Source organism: Camelus ferus, chromosome 2, assembly GCF_009834535.1.
Source record: "Camelus ferus isolate YT-003-E chromosome 2, BCGSAC_Cfer_1.0, whole genome shotgun sequence".
In the NCBI taxonomy this organism is placed as follows: Eukaryota; Metazoa; Chordata; class Mammalia; order Artiodactyla; family Camelidae; genus Camelus; species Camelus ferus.
Genome location: NC_045697.1, coordinates 79,309,227 through 79,326,991, shown reverse-complemented (window position 1 = coordinate 79,326,991; position 17,765 = coordinate 79,309,227). Strand labels below are relative to the sequence as shown.

General features: G+C 42.1%; 1 protein-coding gene across 14 annotated transcripts in view; it reads right to left on the bottom strand.

Moving 5' to 3' along the window:
- Window positions 1-17,765, bottom strand: part of ALPK1 (alpha kinase 1) — a 119,294-nt gene that overhangs the window by 3,690 nt on the left and 97,839 nt on the right. For 13 of the 14 annotated variants that reach the window (XM_032462031.1, XM_014567786.2, XM_032462025.1 and 10 more), the window contains 7 exons: window positions 13,834-13,893; window positions 12,122-12,208; window positions 11,287-11,363; window positions 10,321-10,416; window positions 8,624-8,728; window positions 5,764-7,897; window positions 3,340-3,493 (listed from right to left, as the gene is read on the bottom strand). In XM_032462031.1, coding sequence (XP_032317922.1) covers window positions 3,340-3,493; window positions 5,764-7,897; window positions 8,624-8,728; window positions 10,321-10,416; window positions 11,287-11,363; window positions 12,122-12,208; window positions 13,834-13,893 — 2,713 coding nt within the window. The remainder of the gene's footprint in view (window positions 1-3,339; window positions 3,494-5,763; window positions 7,898-8,623; window positions 8,729-10,320; window positions 10,417-11,286; window positions 11,364-12,121; window positions 12,209-13,833; window positions 13,894-17,765) is intronic. The other variant, XM_032462110.1, reaches the window with a different exon arrangement.

Here is a 17,765-nt window from a genome sequence, read left to right as displayed (position 1 = left end):
AGAGCCACCTGAACGATGGAACACAATTCATACTAGCCGACTGATGGTGACGTTTGTGCAGCATCTTGACTTGGCCAGAGGGTGCCCAAATATTTGGTCAAACATTATTCTGGGTGTTTTTGTGAGGGTGATCTTGGATGAGCGTAACATCTAAATCAACAGACTGAGTAAAGCAGACTGCCTTCCCTAATATGAGGGGGCCTCATCCAACCAGTTAAAGGACCAAATGGAACAAAAGGCTGACCTCCAAAGTAAGAGAGAACTCCTCTGTCTTTGATCTGGGACACAGATCTTTTCCTGCTTTTGGACCTGAACTGAAGCATGACCTCTCCCTGGGTCTTGAACCTGCTCTTTGGGCTGGAACTCCATCGTCAGCTCTCCTGAACCTCCAGCTTGCCAGCGGCAGCTGCTGCGACTTGTCAGCCTCCGTAATCATCCAAGTCAGTCCCTAATAATAAATCTCTGTCTTCATGTATACATGTCCTATTGGTTCTGTTTTTCTGGAGAATGCTGACTAATACAATGACCCAGGATGATATGGTTATAAAGAGAAAGTGTCCACTTAATGCAGTTCACCAGACTTGTTTGGTAAGTCAAGGGAGCGAGCATGCATACTGGAAAGTGTACGGACGCTGGAAATGACCTTTTGCTCTCTGAAGCAATGCCTTATTCGGGTCAATTCATCAACCTGAAACCTTCCTCTATCCTTTCCTTTTATGATGACTTCATCTCTACAAACACTTGTTTCCCCTCATCACCTATTATGTGCACAAAACTGTGCTAGTCCCGGGGTGCTTTATTTAAAGAAAGTGTGAGGAATGATTTGTACATTTCAACGGCTTATGCACAGCCGGGAACAGAAGACGTAAGACAGTAAATGACTAAGTGTTGAAAGGAGTGAACAGCAAGTGTTACACTTTACTGTAGTTAATATTTGCTATCAGCTGGTGTAAATTTGTAAGTAATTCACATGTGTCCAGAGTGACTTTCAACAATCAAAGGGAATTTTCAGAGTCACAGACCTCAACCAGAGCCAACTCTCTCCAGAAATTTCTGAGCCCAAAGTGATAATGGAAACCAAGTTGGCTGCAGTTTTGGCCATTCAGACTCCTAAGGATCAGAAAGGAAATCTGGCCACAGAGGCTGCACAGGAGGAGGCTGCATGGCATTGGAAGGCAGCCTGCCCAGGAGTGGCTGTCATGACAGGGGCATCTGCCAGGGCTTCAGGCATTTCTGGTATGGGGACACCTCTGGGCATGCAGAGGCTCTGAACCAGCTCAGAACTGTGAGCAACCCCTGTGGCTCTGGAACTGGAGCATTTCCTGAACATTCTGCCAGAGGACCTCCAACCTGATGTACCGGATCATCAGTCTGGGAACAGAAGCCCATTCCTTCTGGCATCTTACACCATTTTTCTGGCATCATTTTTCTTTAGTAAAGATTTGTTAGCAGTAAACTCTCTTTTTTCTTTGATTGCTCTTAAGATTGTTTCTTTGTCCTTGGTGTGCTGAGGTTTGACGACTGTGTAGCTGGCAGTGGATTTATGACTGCCTGCCTGCCTTCCTTTCTTCTAGTTTCTTCCCTCCTTCCCTTTCCATCCTACTTGGGATTCATTGCAATTCTTGTATTTGAATGTTAATGTATTTTGGCAATTCTGGGAAATTATCAGAAATTATCTATTAAAACAGTCATTTTTTTTTCTATTTGCTCTGTTATCATTTCCTGATCAGACATACGATAGACCCTTTCACTCCATCTTCCAAGTCACTTCTCTCTTTTATCTCCCATCTCAGATCCTCCTATGATATATCCTGGTGTATCAGTTGCTTAGGATTGTTGTAACAAAGTGCCACAAACTGGGTGGCTTCACAATTCTAGAGTCTGTAAGTCCAAGATCAGGGAGTCAGCAGAGCCCTGCCCTCTCTGAAGGCACTCAGAAGAATCTTTTCCAGGCCTCTCTCCTGGCTTCAGGTAGTTCCTGCTTTGTGGCAGCATAACTACAATTTTCACATGCATTCTCCCTGTGTGTGTCTATCTCCAAATTTCCTCTTTTTATAAGGATACCAGTCATAGTGGACTACCCTATCTTAGTATGATCTCATCTTAACTAATTATAGCTGTAATAATTCTATTTCCAAATAAGATCACAGTCTGAGGTACTTGGGGTTATAACTTCAACATCTGAATTTGGTGGTGGTGGGGACACAATTTACCCATAAGAATTGGCTCCATCACTTTGCTGTGTGAATTGGGGCAAGTTTCTTAACATCTCTGTGTCTCAGTTCCCTCATCTGTAAAATGGGGATAATAATAGCATCTACCTCATAGGGTTTTGTGAGGATTAATTAAATTAGTATATAAATGGCTTAAAGCAGGGCTTCTTGGCATATAGTAAGAAATTTACATGTTTACCATTATTGTTATAGTTATCAACCACCTTTCCAAGAAATGTACTTCTACTATTTAAGAGTCACCCGATTTCTCTCTTTTTTTCTTGTCCTACTTATTTCTTAGATTATTTGGATTTAGGTAAACAACAGGATCTACTTTAAAAGTCTTGGCTTATAGGTGCTTGGCTTAAACTACACATACGGTATAAAATTAGGTCTTAAGCCCAGTGAGGACCACCTGTGATCACTAATTTTCAGGTGAGTTTTTGCTTAAAGTTGTCATCAAGAACTAAGGCCAAACAAAAATTTTCCAGGTTATTTGCCTCAGCTGGGTGACATATTTTAAGCTAATCTTTTTCTTGAGGATGGAGCCATTCCTGAGTCTCTGCTTTATATGGTGGACACTATGCTCGTTCCCTTCCAGGTGTGACTTTGGTCACTAGCTGCTCCTGCACTCCGCCCCTGCCCAGAACGTCTACGCCGGGTGTCTTAAGGGTTCAGTGTTCATTTATATCCCTGGATATGCTTCCTCCCTGGCCTCAGAGGATTTTTCTGCCTTTTTGTAGGCTCACCCATTTAATTAGAAGTGTGGCTTTCATGGTTTAACTCGCCTTTTTTGCCACCATTTTTAGTGAGGAGTGTTTAAGACTCTCTGCCCTATCATATGGCCAGGAACTCTGTTTTTCTGATTTGTGCAATGAGGTTAATGTTCCCTAATGGGTTTGAAATCATGTATATAAAACATCCAGCCCAATGGCTGACATAATGTGGGTCCTCCATATGTGGTACCTGTTATTAATGAGGACGAGGAAAAAGGAGTCAAATTATGAAAACATACACTTTAAGCCATTTTCCCCAGTCCTTTTGAAGTCTCATAAACAGTAACTTAACAGAAGGGGGAGATTAGTCCATTTTACATTAATGATAGAGATTTTTTTTTAAGCAATACCTTCCCAGAGTTTCTTCTTGATGAAGATGATGAACCCAAAATGCATTTCTTTGTCTGCCTTTCTTCTTCACATTCAGATAGTCCCCCAAATAGACAACAGTTTCCTGGGCTGTCCACAGTTCAGATTTCTTGGAATATTTTAACAAAAGAGCATCTGGGAAAAAAAAGATAAGATGAAGTACTGATCTTATTTTTCAAAAGGATGTTACAATTCATAGATAAATTGAAGGAACACAGATACCAATCCAGCTCATCTGAAATCTTCAACTTCTTTATATATTTTCTCAAATTTTATCCTTCTCTATGACTATTACTAAAAATTACTGAAGTACAATACAAAGGTAAAGCTTTAGAAATTACAATGAAGAATAGCCTTTGGTTCACAAAATCTCGTTTGTGATGGCAAGGTGTTAAGGCCAGAACTTCTGTATGAAAGTAATGAAAAATAAAGGGCTTTTAAAACAGCAAAACCCCAAAGACCATCTTGGAACAACTGAAAAGTGCTTACATCTTCTAATCATCTGGGGACCTCAAATAATAGAGGCTGCCACTTATGCCAGGTCACACAGATAAAAATAAATGGAGTAATTTTATCCCAGAGGCTCCTGGCAACTCCAGGGTTTCTAGATTACATATGCAAATACACCTTAATTTTCTCTCACATATTTTGTTTAAATTGGGAAGGTCCAGGAATTACTGAGAAAATATAGCTACTGTACAAAGATGCACACTCAACTGAAAAAGGAAAGGATAAAAGGAAAAATAAGGGCTGTTTCCACCTTAAAGAAAGGAAGACCAGTGCTAGCAAGAAAGCATCTGTTTGAGAGGGAAGACCAACATGAACACTAAGGAAGAAATGCAACATTTTGGGATCCAAGTTAAAATGAAGTGAACGAGGATCTCCTGTGTCTAGGTTGTGACAAAGGATAAATGAACAGGAAACTCAGGACAGAAAATACTTAAAGTGAGATAAACCCATTGGTCTGGGATGGGGGAGGGAGATGACTGGGGTTGGGAGAGATGGTGACCAGAGTGGGCGACTTAATCAGAGAAGCTGGAGAAGGAGATGGAAGGTGAGCTGTTTGTACACACACGTAGAGAGGGCAGTGAACTGGGGGGAAGAAGCAAGGGAAGTACCCCTAGTTCTGTTTCTTCAGCTTTGGGTCTTGCTTTCTCCATCATGTTTTACTTACCCAGACATTGACACACAGACAAAACAATAAAGCAGCTACCTAACTTTCAGAAATGTGATTCTCAAACTGCAATCAGCAGAGAAACCCTTTTATTAGAAAATTTTGCTTCTTTTGGCAACAACCTAATCTGTATTTTAGCCTGACTTCGTGGCGGCAGGCAAAACACTGAAGTACTCTGAAACAGAAATTCTCCACATTGGCTTTACATGAAATCACTGGGGAGCTCTTAAAAAATACGGATGCCTGTGTCCATTCCGCAGAGCCATTAGATTGAAATTCTGGGGTGAGGCACTGGAAGTTTTGAAAAGCTAAAAAGCCCCTGTGGGGCTTCTCATGCAGTGCCAGTGTTGAGAACTACTATTTTAGTACCCAGTGCTTAGCAATCCACACAGTTGTTCCCTCTGAAATGCATTCTGCAATAGTTTTTTCTCACTCAAATAATTCTTCAGTATCTTGGAGGGCATTACATTGTGATCTTCTGGGCTAAGAGAAGAACTTTGTTTTGTTTTCTTCCAAGCTTCTCCACCACTTCTAAGCTGTATTAGATGCACTGACTGCTGGGTGACCCCAGCCCAGGCTCCCTGCTTTGGGAAGAGACCGCAGGTGGGTCTCTAAGCAGGAAGCAGTTGCTAATTGCAACAGGACAGGGCACTGGATCAGTCCATTGGCTGGTAAGAAACCACTTAGGTGGACAGGTGTGAAAATCTCTGCCCACTAGAAAGGATAATGTGCAACTAGGTCACATTCTGTCCGCCTAGGACTGGAATGTGAAAAAAAAAATCAGCTGATTGGTAGTGAGAATCAATGGAGAGGACAGATGCTGAGTGGATATGACACCCTGAGCTGTTTTTTTTTTTTTTTTTTGAAGTTTTGAATATTTTATTTTATTTTATTATTATTTTTTTTTTAACATTTTTTATTCTCCCTGAGCTGTTTTAAACCTGACTGATGACTATTCCCGAGTCCTGTAAGATTCTCGGCTTCCTTACTGCCTTGTGTGTCTTTACAACAATCCTCAATGTATGAGGTGGCTTGAGTGAGCCTCTGTTCTTTGCAACCTTTAGAGTCCAACACACAAACAATGAAGGAGGCCCCTGAAGTACACATTTCTCTGTATCTTCACAAAGTGTAACAGGGGTCTGTGTCTTTTATGAGCTTTAAGTGATCTATACAACAAGAGCTCCAGAGGGCCCCAAACGCACAGAGATGCTTCCTGAAATGTTGTACTTACTGTGTGCTCCATAGAGTTGACCGGACTTGAAAACTCCTGTATTCTCCAGTCTCTGGGACAGCCAGTCATGCCTCACCCCGGCCAAGAGTTTTTCAAAGTCATCAGGCTGCAGAGTGCGAGCCTCAAGGATCTCTTGCCTTGTTGTTCCTGGCAATGAAACAAAAGAACTTCCACTGGAATTCAGAAGGGACCATGGGTTTTCTCCCTCAGAAGAACCACTGGAAAGTGCAGGTGATTTCAACCACCATGCCGCAGACGAGCTGGAGTTCTGGCTGCAGTGTAGCAGGTTTCCAGGTTCATCTGCTTCCTCTGTGGTAGCACAGTCCTCGCTGAGGACAGGGATGGAAATGTCACCTCTTACTGAGGAATTAGGGATCTTGGCCTGCAGACCGCACAGCGGTCTCAGAGCACAAGGTCGGTAAGAGCCATGTGTGCTGGTGGCATGAACATCCGCGCCGTCCAGCAGTTGGCTCTCCTCATCCACTGTGGAGGCGTCCGGGTCAACGCTCTGCCCTTTGACTGAGCCACCGCTTTTCCCAGAGTCAGGATTTTGACCAGGCCAATGAGGAGTGGAAGAGCCACATGCTACTGTGGAGCTTCGGCCGAAAGAGTCGCCCACGACTGCACGTAAGTCTAAGGGCACGTCTTCTGCTCGTTCTGCTGTTTCTCCTTCTGGGTCAACCCAGCAGGGGCTATCTTTAAATGCAGGGCCTATGTCTCCTTTGATTTCTTCTCCCTTCTCTTCTCCATGTCTGTCTTTGGTGTCACAGTTGATTTCTGGAAACTTATCAATTATTTCAAAGGTTTCTTCTTCTTGGATTGAAGGATCTGTGGCCTTTTTTTTGGGCCAAGCAGAATCAGAAGACCAAGAAGCAGAACCAGAGGAGGATCTGGGGCAAGCAGAAGTATTTCTGGACCCTGCATGTCTGAAGTCCTGCATACCTTCTGGAGCATCTTCTAACATACCTGCACCCGTGGCCAACAAAGTGCCTGTTGTGCTACGAGGAGGGAAGGTTGTCAAGGGCATGTGTTTGTGTAGCTGACTTTGAGAAGACTCTAAACTGTCATCCTTGGACACCTGGAGAGAGAGATCACGAAGCTCTGAAGACAGTGGATGCACAGCTCTGCTCTCCCCAGTGATCTCCAGCTCTTCCGACAGGGCCGTGGAACACTGTGTGTCCACAAGACGTTCTTCCTTGCTAGGCTCTCTTCTAGTTGACCTATCATCAACATGATAATTCACTTCCTCCCAACTTGTAGAAGAACTAAACTCTGATAACTTGCTCCAAGAACTGGAGGTCTGGCTGTTACTCAGAGACTTGTTCAAGACAGCTCCCCCACCATTGCTGTGGTCTGGTGACTCAGCCTCAGCCTCCACCTCTTCATCCACGGAGACTCGAAATACATCAGAACGGGTCCAGTTTCTCCTTCCTACCCTTCTGAGTTTCTCCTGACCATTCTTAGCCATTTGGGAGGAAGATACTACCATGCCTTTTTCAAAACGTGGTTTGTCCTCAGTAGTACTCATAGTATCTATGTTTTTTGTTTCTGTTTTTAGATCAGTGATGCAGACTCCCACTTTTGTATCTTTCTGTTTATTTTTGTTGTTTCCACAAGTGCTTTTAAATATTTCACACACTGAAGTATGGTGCTGTGAATAGGTTTCAAGAATTTTTTGGAAATCCACTTGCCCATGCAAGATGAGTTTCTCCAACCCACAGCTGAAACCCTCTGGAACATAAGACTTGCCATCTAAATTTGAGAAGCCTTGAACTTGTAAATGTTCCTTCACCCGAGTGATAACAGACATAATTTCCTGAGAGATAGCTTCTCTCTCTTGACTTCTGGAGGACATACTGAAAGTGTACAGCTTTCCCATGGCTTCACTACAGAGCTGACGTGCTGCGTGGACTGTCTCTGTTTCCCCATGGAGTCTCTGGTGCACTGTGGTGAGGCCAAAACCAGCTTTGAGAAAACTATGGAGCTCCTGTTTCCCAGTAACTGTTTCATCACGCTTCTTGGTGAGGAGGCCAATCTCAAAGGCCTCTTTGGCTTCACACAGATATGAATTTTTCACTCCTACAGGACAGTCATTAGAACTACTATATGACAACAGGCATGTGCCACGAATATTCTGAGGAAAATACCAAATACAAAATCAGACATTGAATTAAAAACTGGAGATGAATCAGGGAAAACGTCTCATTCCTGGAGGACAATCACTAGAAATAATAAAAAAAAAAAACTGTGCCATGCATATTCTAAGAAAAATATACAAACATTGAATCAAGGACCCAAGGTCTTTTTGGTGCATCAGGAGAAGGGACCAGGATGCACGTGACTGGCCCTGATGACACATTCGTTGTTGCTGTGCTGCTGTTAGCGTCAGCAAGCACAGTCTATACATGGAACGTGGACATGGTAATTTTGCTATATACAAATACATCATTTATTTAATAATAGTCAAAATAATAGAATAGTGGCTTCCAAACCCTTTTGTGCATTTGAATCACCTGGGCAGTATTTCAGAATGAAAGATTTCTGAGTAGAAATCCCAGGGGTTTACACTGAGTGGATTGAGGGTAGAGCCTAGAAAGATGTATTTTGAAAGGGCTTTTAGGTGATTCTGGTGTGCCTGGGAACTGCTGTTCTGGAGCAGATAACATCATATCCTCCAACAGCACTGACTTAGCTACCACCAGAGTGTCACCACTCTGACTGATAAAACCTTGACATATGTGAAGTCTGACCACAGCGATCTAATGATGTGCACCAAGCCTATTTTAAGGTTAGACCTTCCCCTCCACTGGTTACGTCTGACACTGGGGAGAGGAGCGATGAAGGGCTGTAGTCTATTTACCATGGCCGTGAGCACGAAGAGGGGCGTGTAGGGACTGAAGGCAGCTGCCAGCTTGCAGGCCTCCGCGGCTGACAGCAGATGATGGTCAAACTCCTTCAGCAAGCCCTGTGAGAAAACAGGAGGCTGAGTGCATTGCTGACAGTTATTTATCCATTAGCAAAAGACAGGCCGTACAATTCCTTTGCTTTTCTTTCAGGATGCTGAGGGATGCCCTGCCCCTCATCCCAATCATTTCAGAGAGAGTAAGTGGGTCAAAAGACTGTCCAGGTCTCCCCTACACCCATACACCATCCATCCCCAACCCGCACTGCAGAGAAGGCCTAATATGTGTAAACATTCACAATGCCTGCCTGTGCAAAATAATTCAGGCAAGTTTCTTTGGAGGATTGTGCAGTTCTTTGTTTGCAGAACTCTGCATGTTTTATAGTCAGATTCACTGATGATTTCTGCATTGTTCTTGGTAAAGAGACCTTTAATGTATGATTTCACGGCAATTAAGATTCATTCATTTATTCTGGAAATACGTATTGAGTACCTCCATGTGCTATGTACTGGTCTAGCCACAAAAGAGAGTGCAGACTGTGAGCCTGCAATGAACTTGTTTTCTTTTGAGGGGAGGGGATCAGTCAATACACCAAATATGTAAAAGGCATAGTATTCAAGATGGCGATAAGGGTTGCAGACAAATATAAAGTGGGAAGGGGCAGGAGGACCAGGGTGGAAGGGCAGTTTGCAGTTTTAAACAGTCATCAGAGACAACTTCACTGAACGGGGGATATAACCCTTCTCTTGTGTTTCGGTCTGCCTGACAGCAAAAGCAACATTTTGCTAAGATTCAGACTGCTAGCAGCAAGCTGTATGTGTTCTTGTGCTACACTAACTAGTGTTGAGTACAGTTACTACTGTTGCTTTGGTAGTTTTAAAAAAGGCAATACTGATGATATGATTAAAAAACCTCAATTTCAGTGCAGGGCAGGACAGCAGTCAATGCCTGTGCTAACGCTCCAGACTGTTTAGAGACTGGCTTTTGCTCCCAGTTCTCTTTCTCACTGGTTGTGGAAACTGAAGAGGTCACTTAGTTTCTTTGAACCTTAGTTTATTTTTCTCTAAAATGGGAATAAAACATTTTGCTCTGCTTATCTTGTAGGTATATGTGGATCATACACACATATACATATGCTTTTTGAGTTACAGAGCAATAAATAATTCATAATTATTCAATTATGTTCATAATAATTCAAATGTTCATAATCTTTATTATTACGGATAAGAGCCTGGACAAGTGACTGACGCTCTGATTTGAACAGATGGTAATTAAGGTTTTAAAATTATTACCCCCCTGCTTTATCATTGAGATAGCCCAAGTGTGGAAACTAAATGTTGTGATAATTTGAAAGGAAATCATGAGGTTCAAAGTATTTATCACTCTGATTTCATTCATTCATTCACTCATTCACCAGTCTTTTTTTTTTTTTTTTCAGTATCCTCTGTAGGCCTGGTACTGTGCGAGATGCTGGGATATTAAAGCCAAACAGCACACCATTGGAACTGTCCCCAGGACTGCTCACATTACTCAAAGAGGGGAGACCCCAAGCTCCCTGACTCCTGGAGAGAGAACTAACCAAGCACCAAGAATAACAGTGACAGTTTTCTAGGTGATGCCACTCTGCATGATGGTTTTGACAAATGATAATTACCAAGTTAATTTCAGGATTGTTTTTAAACTTCTCAAAATCATTCTTGCTCATGGAAACAAAGATGTCTGCCAATATACCGAGTGATGTGGAAATACCCTGTAAGGAAAACACATACAAAACACAGATTAAGAATTCACAATTGTTGCTCTCATCTCAGGGCCTAGAGTCAATGATCAGCCACCCCCACCCCATATGAACCACTGCTTATTATTATTGTTACTGTTATTATGACACTGCAGATACTTCTCAGCCGGATGCCACTGGGCTTGGAAGGTCATCACATCCTGAGGACAAGGGCATAATGTGAACTCAGCTATTTCTTAGGTGGGCTTTGCTGGGTTATCGACACTAACTTGTCCATACTGCTTTAGGCATAAAGAATTGGCCCAAGCAGAGTCCCCACACCCCATTCCATCTGTGTTGTTAAAAGGATTGTAGGCAGCAGCGCTGTTGACACAGCTCAGGGAAATGTGTAACCCAATGCTTCAGGTAATGAGAATGTTCTCACAGAATTACAGAGAATGAACACATCAAGTAAGAAAGCAAATGTTGCTTCCCAGTTTCTTGAATAAGGGTTATGACATAAACAGTTAATTGAAATCTTTTCTCACTCAACTGAAGGAAAACGATTTTACGTATTAGCAACTTGGCCATCTCAACTTTGCTACGGAACCAGGTAAAGGCTAAATATATAATAAAATAGATATCAGTAGAAATAAATGGATCAATAGAAATAAATATGTAGATAGCAACAAATAAATATAGAAACACTAAATATATGCCAGGAGTCTAGCTGTGAGGGAGGACACAGCAAGACTCAGAGGAAGTTACCAAACGTGTCTGGTCCGATGCTTATGTAGAACCAATAAAAATAGGACCAATAAAATTGACAAATCTTAAACTGAATGGAGATAATCTTCCAAAGACAAATATAGGAAATGAGAAAATGAGCACTAGACAAACCACCTTTTTATCTGGCTGAGGAAGTGTCAAATATCCTATGATCGAGGCCCATATTAGCTCTGCTGCTTCGTACCACATCCCTGCAAAAAAGAGGGAGACGGGACAAACTGCTGGTACCTGTGCCCTTGTGTTAGAAAATACCTTTAAAAACCAAGACAGAAAGACGATTCGTTGGATCTTAAGAAAATTTACAATTGAATTAGATTGAGAGTAATCAACAGATAGCAATCTGCTGGGAAAACAGCAATCTGTTTTTCTAACTGGTTTGATACAGATGATTTTTTCCCTTTCACAGGGAAACAGTAAGAATTATTATATATTACATGTGTACATATATAATATATTAATATACAAATAGTTATCTTCATTATTTACAAGAATACTATTCTCTGTTAAAAAAATTCAAAGACATTAGTTTGCATTTTAAAGTATAGTTAGGGTTAGGGTCCTATAACCTTTGCTTGTAAAACTCAGGAATACCTTCTGAGCAATGAATGGGTAAGTGTCAGGGTGGGTTTAGAATAAGGTGTCACTATCTCACACGGAGTCCTGCTGAACAGAGAGCCAGATGCCAGAAGTAATACCGAGAACCCGGTGGTTAACGGTCATGATATACAACTGTAAATCTCCTTAACAAAGCTCAACAGAAAAATATTTTGTTTTGTTAATGTTCATAACGCTCCTGGCATCTTAAATGTCATTCCCCTTTCAATGAGGAAACTATGGGAGGTGATGCTGAACAATTTCCACCAGATACACTGAGAAAAGTTCACAGTAAAACCTCGTAGTTGGACTTGGTACACAAGCCTGGAGAGAAGCGGGTGCCTGAGGACCATACCCAGCTTCTGTAGAATCTGCCCTCTGATCTGGATGCAGACCGACTGCACCAGGACCTTGTCGCTTTCATTTCTGTACAGCCAGGTACCTACAATAAGAGAGAGAAAAAAGAAAAGCATTTCTGGCTTTGAATTGTTAAAGAAACAGCCTGGTGATATAAAATGATTTTCATAGAAGCCTTCATGAACACACACAATAGAGCTTTGGGAGACCATCTCTTACCTGCATTTCGAGTAAGGTTCAAACTCCTTGCTGCAAACCACAAGACTTCACAGAACTGACTCCTGCCTCGTCACCACCTCTTCCCCTTACCAACTGGGCTCTGCCACGCAGCTTCATTTGTGTTCCTTATAAGAGCAGGCTTCTCTTGCTTCGTGGTATCTGCACTTGCCATTCCTTCTGTCTGGGATCCATCTCCCTCTGGCTCCTATTTCAGGGCTCACCCTCAATTCTATGCCTCCAAGGCTTTCCCAGGTTAACTAACTACAGTGTTACCCCCACTGTCTTGTGGTTACCTCGGGAAGGGCGGGATCCACCCCATCCGCCCAAAATTGGTTTGGATGTTGAAACAGATGACTCTAACGTGCACTAAGAAGGTATGAAAAAATTTAGTGCTCATATAACAAGGCTTACATGAGGAGGGCAGGGAGGGCACACAAGCTGGTTCATTGGACTTGAGCAAAGGCAGTGGTCAGTAGCTTTAGTTTTTATTTTGATTAGGGTGTGGGGCTGGGGTAAAGGTTCCCACAAGCTGGGCAGGGGCTTAAAAAATACCCAGCCTGTTCAGATGTGGGACAAAGGAGGAAGCAGCTGGGGCCTGACAGCTGTCAGTGGCTAAACATCAAAGATAGAGTCAGACTCACTATGACACCCTCCCATGATTCTCTGTCATATCATCTTCCTTTTTTCTCCCTAACTTTTAATCTGTGTGTGTGTGTGTGTATAGGGTGTAGAAGCTGGGAAGTGTGCATACTGTAGGTTAGTGATGGTGGCCACAGATGAGAGGTGTGTGGTCAATATCCATATTCCAAACTGCCTCCCCACCGGAAATGTCTACAAATTTCCAGGAGCTTGGGACCTTATATCCAAGCATACTGCACTTAAAAGTCTACTGGGAACTGTGTTCAACTTATCGGGAAACTTGTTGACTTAAGTGCTTAGAAATTCAGGCAAGATATCTGAAGGCTTAAACTATTTGTTACCCAACTCTTAGGACTTCCTTTCATGCATGATTCAATATCGAAAGAAATCTGTTTTAAAATAAGTTTTTATTAAAGTTTTTCTGTAGCAAAATAAAATGTATTCCCCAAACCATTTAAATTCAGAAAGCAGTAAGTGTGTTCTTCTGAACTTACAGGCTTAATTTCTATTCACAATTCTTTTAAAAGCTGAGGCTGAGCTCTTTCTGAGGCCCAGAGAGTTTCCTACTTTCACAGCTAACGCTGATTAGGTAACACACTCTCCAGTAAAGCACGGAAAATTTAGAAGACTTGGTTGGATTGTTTTGTTTTTGTTTTTAAATAGAGAAAATGGAAACAGAGAAGTAAGCTGCTTGACCAAAGCCACTTCATTTATCAGTGGCAAAGCCAGGGCCAGGTGGTTCTGGGAATGCCCAGCGTACAGTAACTATCAGGTCATCAAGCCGTTTTTAAATGAGAACTCTGGTAGGGGCCTAAGGGTGAAGGTCATTGTAAAGACAAGGAAGCACCTTACCTGTCGCTCCATTGTTGCTTATCAGACTGCTCAGGATATACTCTGCTTTTAAAAGTTTCCCTGAAAAGAAGCAACCAAATGCCGCACAATTAGTTCCGAACATATTCTTTAAATGCTCTAAGGTTAACACATTATAACAGGGGCCATAACCTCTCTTGGAAACCTTCTATTTTAAAATTTAAAATCAATGACCACATCATATACAAAGTGGAAAGACAGATGACATTTTCAGGAATTGGTAAGGTGGGAAGTTGTACAGCACCTGAAATTGCAATTATACACATGCATTCATATGAATGAACAATTCATTCATAGAGAGAGAGGCTTAAGAAGTTAAAATGAACCTCTGTCAAAGGCTGTCTGCCCTCTGTGAAAGCCACACCTGGAGAGGTGGAGTAGAGCTGCCTGTGAAGACTATGTATGGAATTATCAGGAAAAGTTGTTTTTTTGAGGGGGGGGGGTAGAGAGGTTTTCTTCCTAAACATTTCACTTATTTCACCACATGGAAGCAGCCTAATCTCTGGACAGCTATTTTCCCATAAGCAGAAAATTCAATCACTCATCCTTTCATCTACTTCTTCTTCTGGGTGTCTCTAAGCCCTGTATGACCTGGCCCCTGAGACTCCTTTGACCTCATCTCTAGCATTCTTTCCCTCCCTTTCACTCCTTCTGCTCTGGTTTCAGTGGCCTCCTGGCTATCCCTTGAACCTACTGGGCTCATCTCTGAACTTACAATTATTTTAGTGTGGGATACGTTTATCCCAGGTATCCACAAGGCTTGCTCCCTTCTCCTTCAGGTCTTTGTTCAAATGTTACTTCACTGTCCCATAAGGCCTTCCCTGACCACCCTATTTCAAAGTGCACACATGACATACACCTGACTGTGGTGACTGTGCTTCCAAAGGAAGTCACGACAGTGTCTTCCGTTCCAAATGCTCTTTTGCAATGTAGCCATGCCACTCCTCCGTCAAGAAGTGGCAACTAAACTCCTAATTTATCCCTCCCTCTTCCTTCCCCGCTGGTAACATCAGTTACTTTTCTATGTCTATGAGTCTGTTTGTTTCATAAATAAGTTCATTTGTGTCTTTTTTTTTAAGATTTCACATATAAGTGATATCATATGAGAGTTGTCTTTCTCTGACTTCACTTAGTATGATAATCTCTAGCTCCATCCACGTTGCTGCAAATGGCACTATTTAACAACAAGGTTGCACTGTATAGCACAGGGAACTATATTCAATAGGTTGTAATAACCTATAATGAAAAAGAATATACACACACACACACATACATACATATGTAACTGAATCACTATGCTGTACACCAGAAACTAACACAACATTGTAAATCAACTATACTTCAATAATAAAAAAAAAAAGTGGAATATAGAGTTTATTTTCCTTCTCCTTGAGTCTAAACTGGCCTTGTGACCGTTGTGACCGATGGAATGTGGCAGATGTGACCCTGTGCACCTTTCTAGTCTGGGCATTAAGAGATCTGTAACTTCTGCTTTTCCCTCTCAGAACCTACCCCCAATGCTGTGAGGAAGCTGCAGTTGCTGCATGGAGAGGACCATGCAGAGGAGAACGGAGCCCTTGCCCGACAGCCCCTGCTGAGCTCCTGGCTGGAAGCCAGTATCGAATGCTCGCTGTGTGAATGAGACCATTTTGGACCTTCTAGCTGTCACAGCTTCCCAGTCAGCACTACTTGCACCCAGTCAAACTACAAAAATAGGGGATATAATAAATTATTAGTGTTTTAAGCCAGTAAGTTGTGGGTTGGCTTTTGCAACATCAAAATACACGACAGAAACTGGGCACCTGACAGTGGGATGCGAATGTCACAAAAACTTAGAACGTACAGCATTGGCTTAGGAACCCAGTGTCAGGAAGAGGCTTGAAAGATGCTGAGGAGACTGAAAACGCAGTGAGGAAAACTGTTTGCTGAAAAGTTCGAGAAAAAGGAACACACATTATATAGTGGTGGAAACTACCATCCACCACTGGTGGCAGCATAGTCTTCAGCAGCAAAGTGGAAAATAAAAAGTATAACTAATGAGTTCGTGTATCTAGCAAGGGAGATACCCAGTAAGAAGGCCGAAAGTACCAAATGGACATCTCTTAGCTGCCTAGGATATAGTGTGGGAAGAAAGAAACAAACTAAAGAAGGAACTATTTTGTTTTCATGCAGGGTTTAGAAGAAATATAGAAGGCTCAGAATAGCCTTCCCAGCCAACAAGACATTCTCAAAATAAATTAAAACCTGGGGGTAAAGATCAAATCCAGAGCACTGGCAGTAAAAGGTGGCCAAGATCAAATCAAAGGTGTGTCTGTAAAACCCCTTGTGAAGACCTCAGACCCTCTCGACCATGCATGAGAGCTTCTAAGAATCTTAAGTGTACCACTTCATAGCACCTTGATTAGCAGCCCCAAGCAGAGCTCACAGATAATTGCAGGCATGGTTTTTGTCTAATTTAATGTATTTAAAGGCTATAAAGTAAAGGGTTAGAGGGATACTGCCTGGGGAAGCTGCTTCTCTCTCTGATTTGGTGTGCTCCTCTTGCCAAGCTTCCGCAGGACACACAGCTTCTCCAATGCTGCCTGCTGTGCGCTCCTGGCTTCTCCTGTACCCGACAACTGAAACAGAGGTGGCTTGTCCACTGGGCTCCTCACTGGGCAGAGGTGAGCAGCACCCAGTGGTCAGCAGCTTCCTTTAGCATCCTCGATGATTCACAGTGCAGTGCTGCCAGTGAGGCATCTCCCCATGACTGTTCCCCCTGGCAGTCCATACAGGCAGCTTTGTGGTGAGTTCCAAGGCACCCTTCAGGGAATAGCTTCCCCCAACGCACAAGAGGGTGGTCTTCCCAGTGAGTTCTGGTGGCACAGAATCTCCTCGACTTCTCTGCCACCCAGTGAGCCCAGCTGCACCACCTGTGACAGGTCTGGATCTCAGTCTTGGTGAGCTGGGGTTTGGGATTGGGGAGCTCTTTCTTAGGAGTCCTAGCTCAGTCTAAGGGATAGTGGCTGCTCCTCATAACTAACACCTGAATTCGTCAGAGTTTTTCTTTAGAAGTCTCTTTACTTCTTACTAGCCAATCCCTCATGACTCTAATCCCCTTATACAGTCAATAATTCTTTACGTTAAACTTTCCTTGTTCAAATTACCATGAAGTTTCTGCCTCCTGATTGGAACCTGACTGATAACATCTTTAACTCCAGTTTGCATTTTTAACCTAAATGGGTAAAAAATTTTCTAAAATAGTTCTCAAATCAATTTAGGTGAACACATAGTTTTTCTTATTTATTTTGTCCATGAGGTAAGTTGAATGAATTGATTTAAAAATATTTAACCATCCTCATCTATCTGGAATAAACCTTCCTTGATGTAATGTATTATTATTAATTTGTTACAATGCTGGTCAGGTTAATAATATTTAAAGATATTTGCATCTTATAAATTATGTGTTATTTCCATATAATTTTCTTTTGATCTTATTTAGATTAACTGTGCATTTATTAAATTCTTTGTTCACCATTGCTTTTTGAATCCTCCCACTCAATCTTTACAGGTTCAACTTCCTCCTTAGCAAAATACATCCTTTAGTGTGTGTTTATGCGTGTGTCTGTGTTTGTGAGTATTCTGCGTGTGTAAGCAAGAGAAAGAGGTGTCTTGAGAGTAAGAAACATTTTTAGTCTTTGCCTGAAATGGCTATTTTATCCTTAATTTTGATGATTTTTTGCTGGGTATGAAATTCTAGGTTGAAAGCTATTTTCTCTCAAGTTTTTGATAGATTCCACTGTTTTTTAAACTCTGTTGTTTCTGAAAAGATGCCTTTTGTCAGTCTTAATATAGTTCCCATTCTGTCTTTTCTCTCTTTTTCTTTCAAGATTTTCTCATTGCTTAATTTCTTGGTAGTTTCACCATACTGTGTC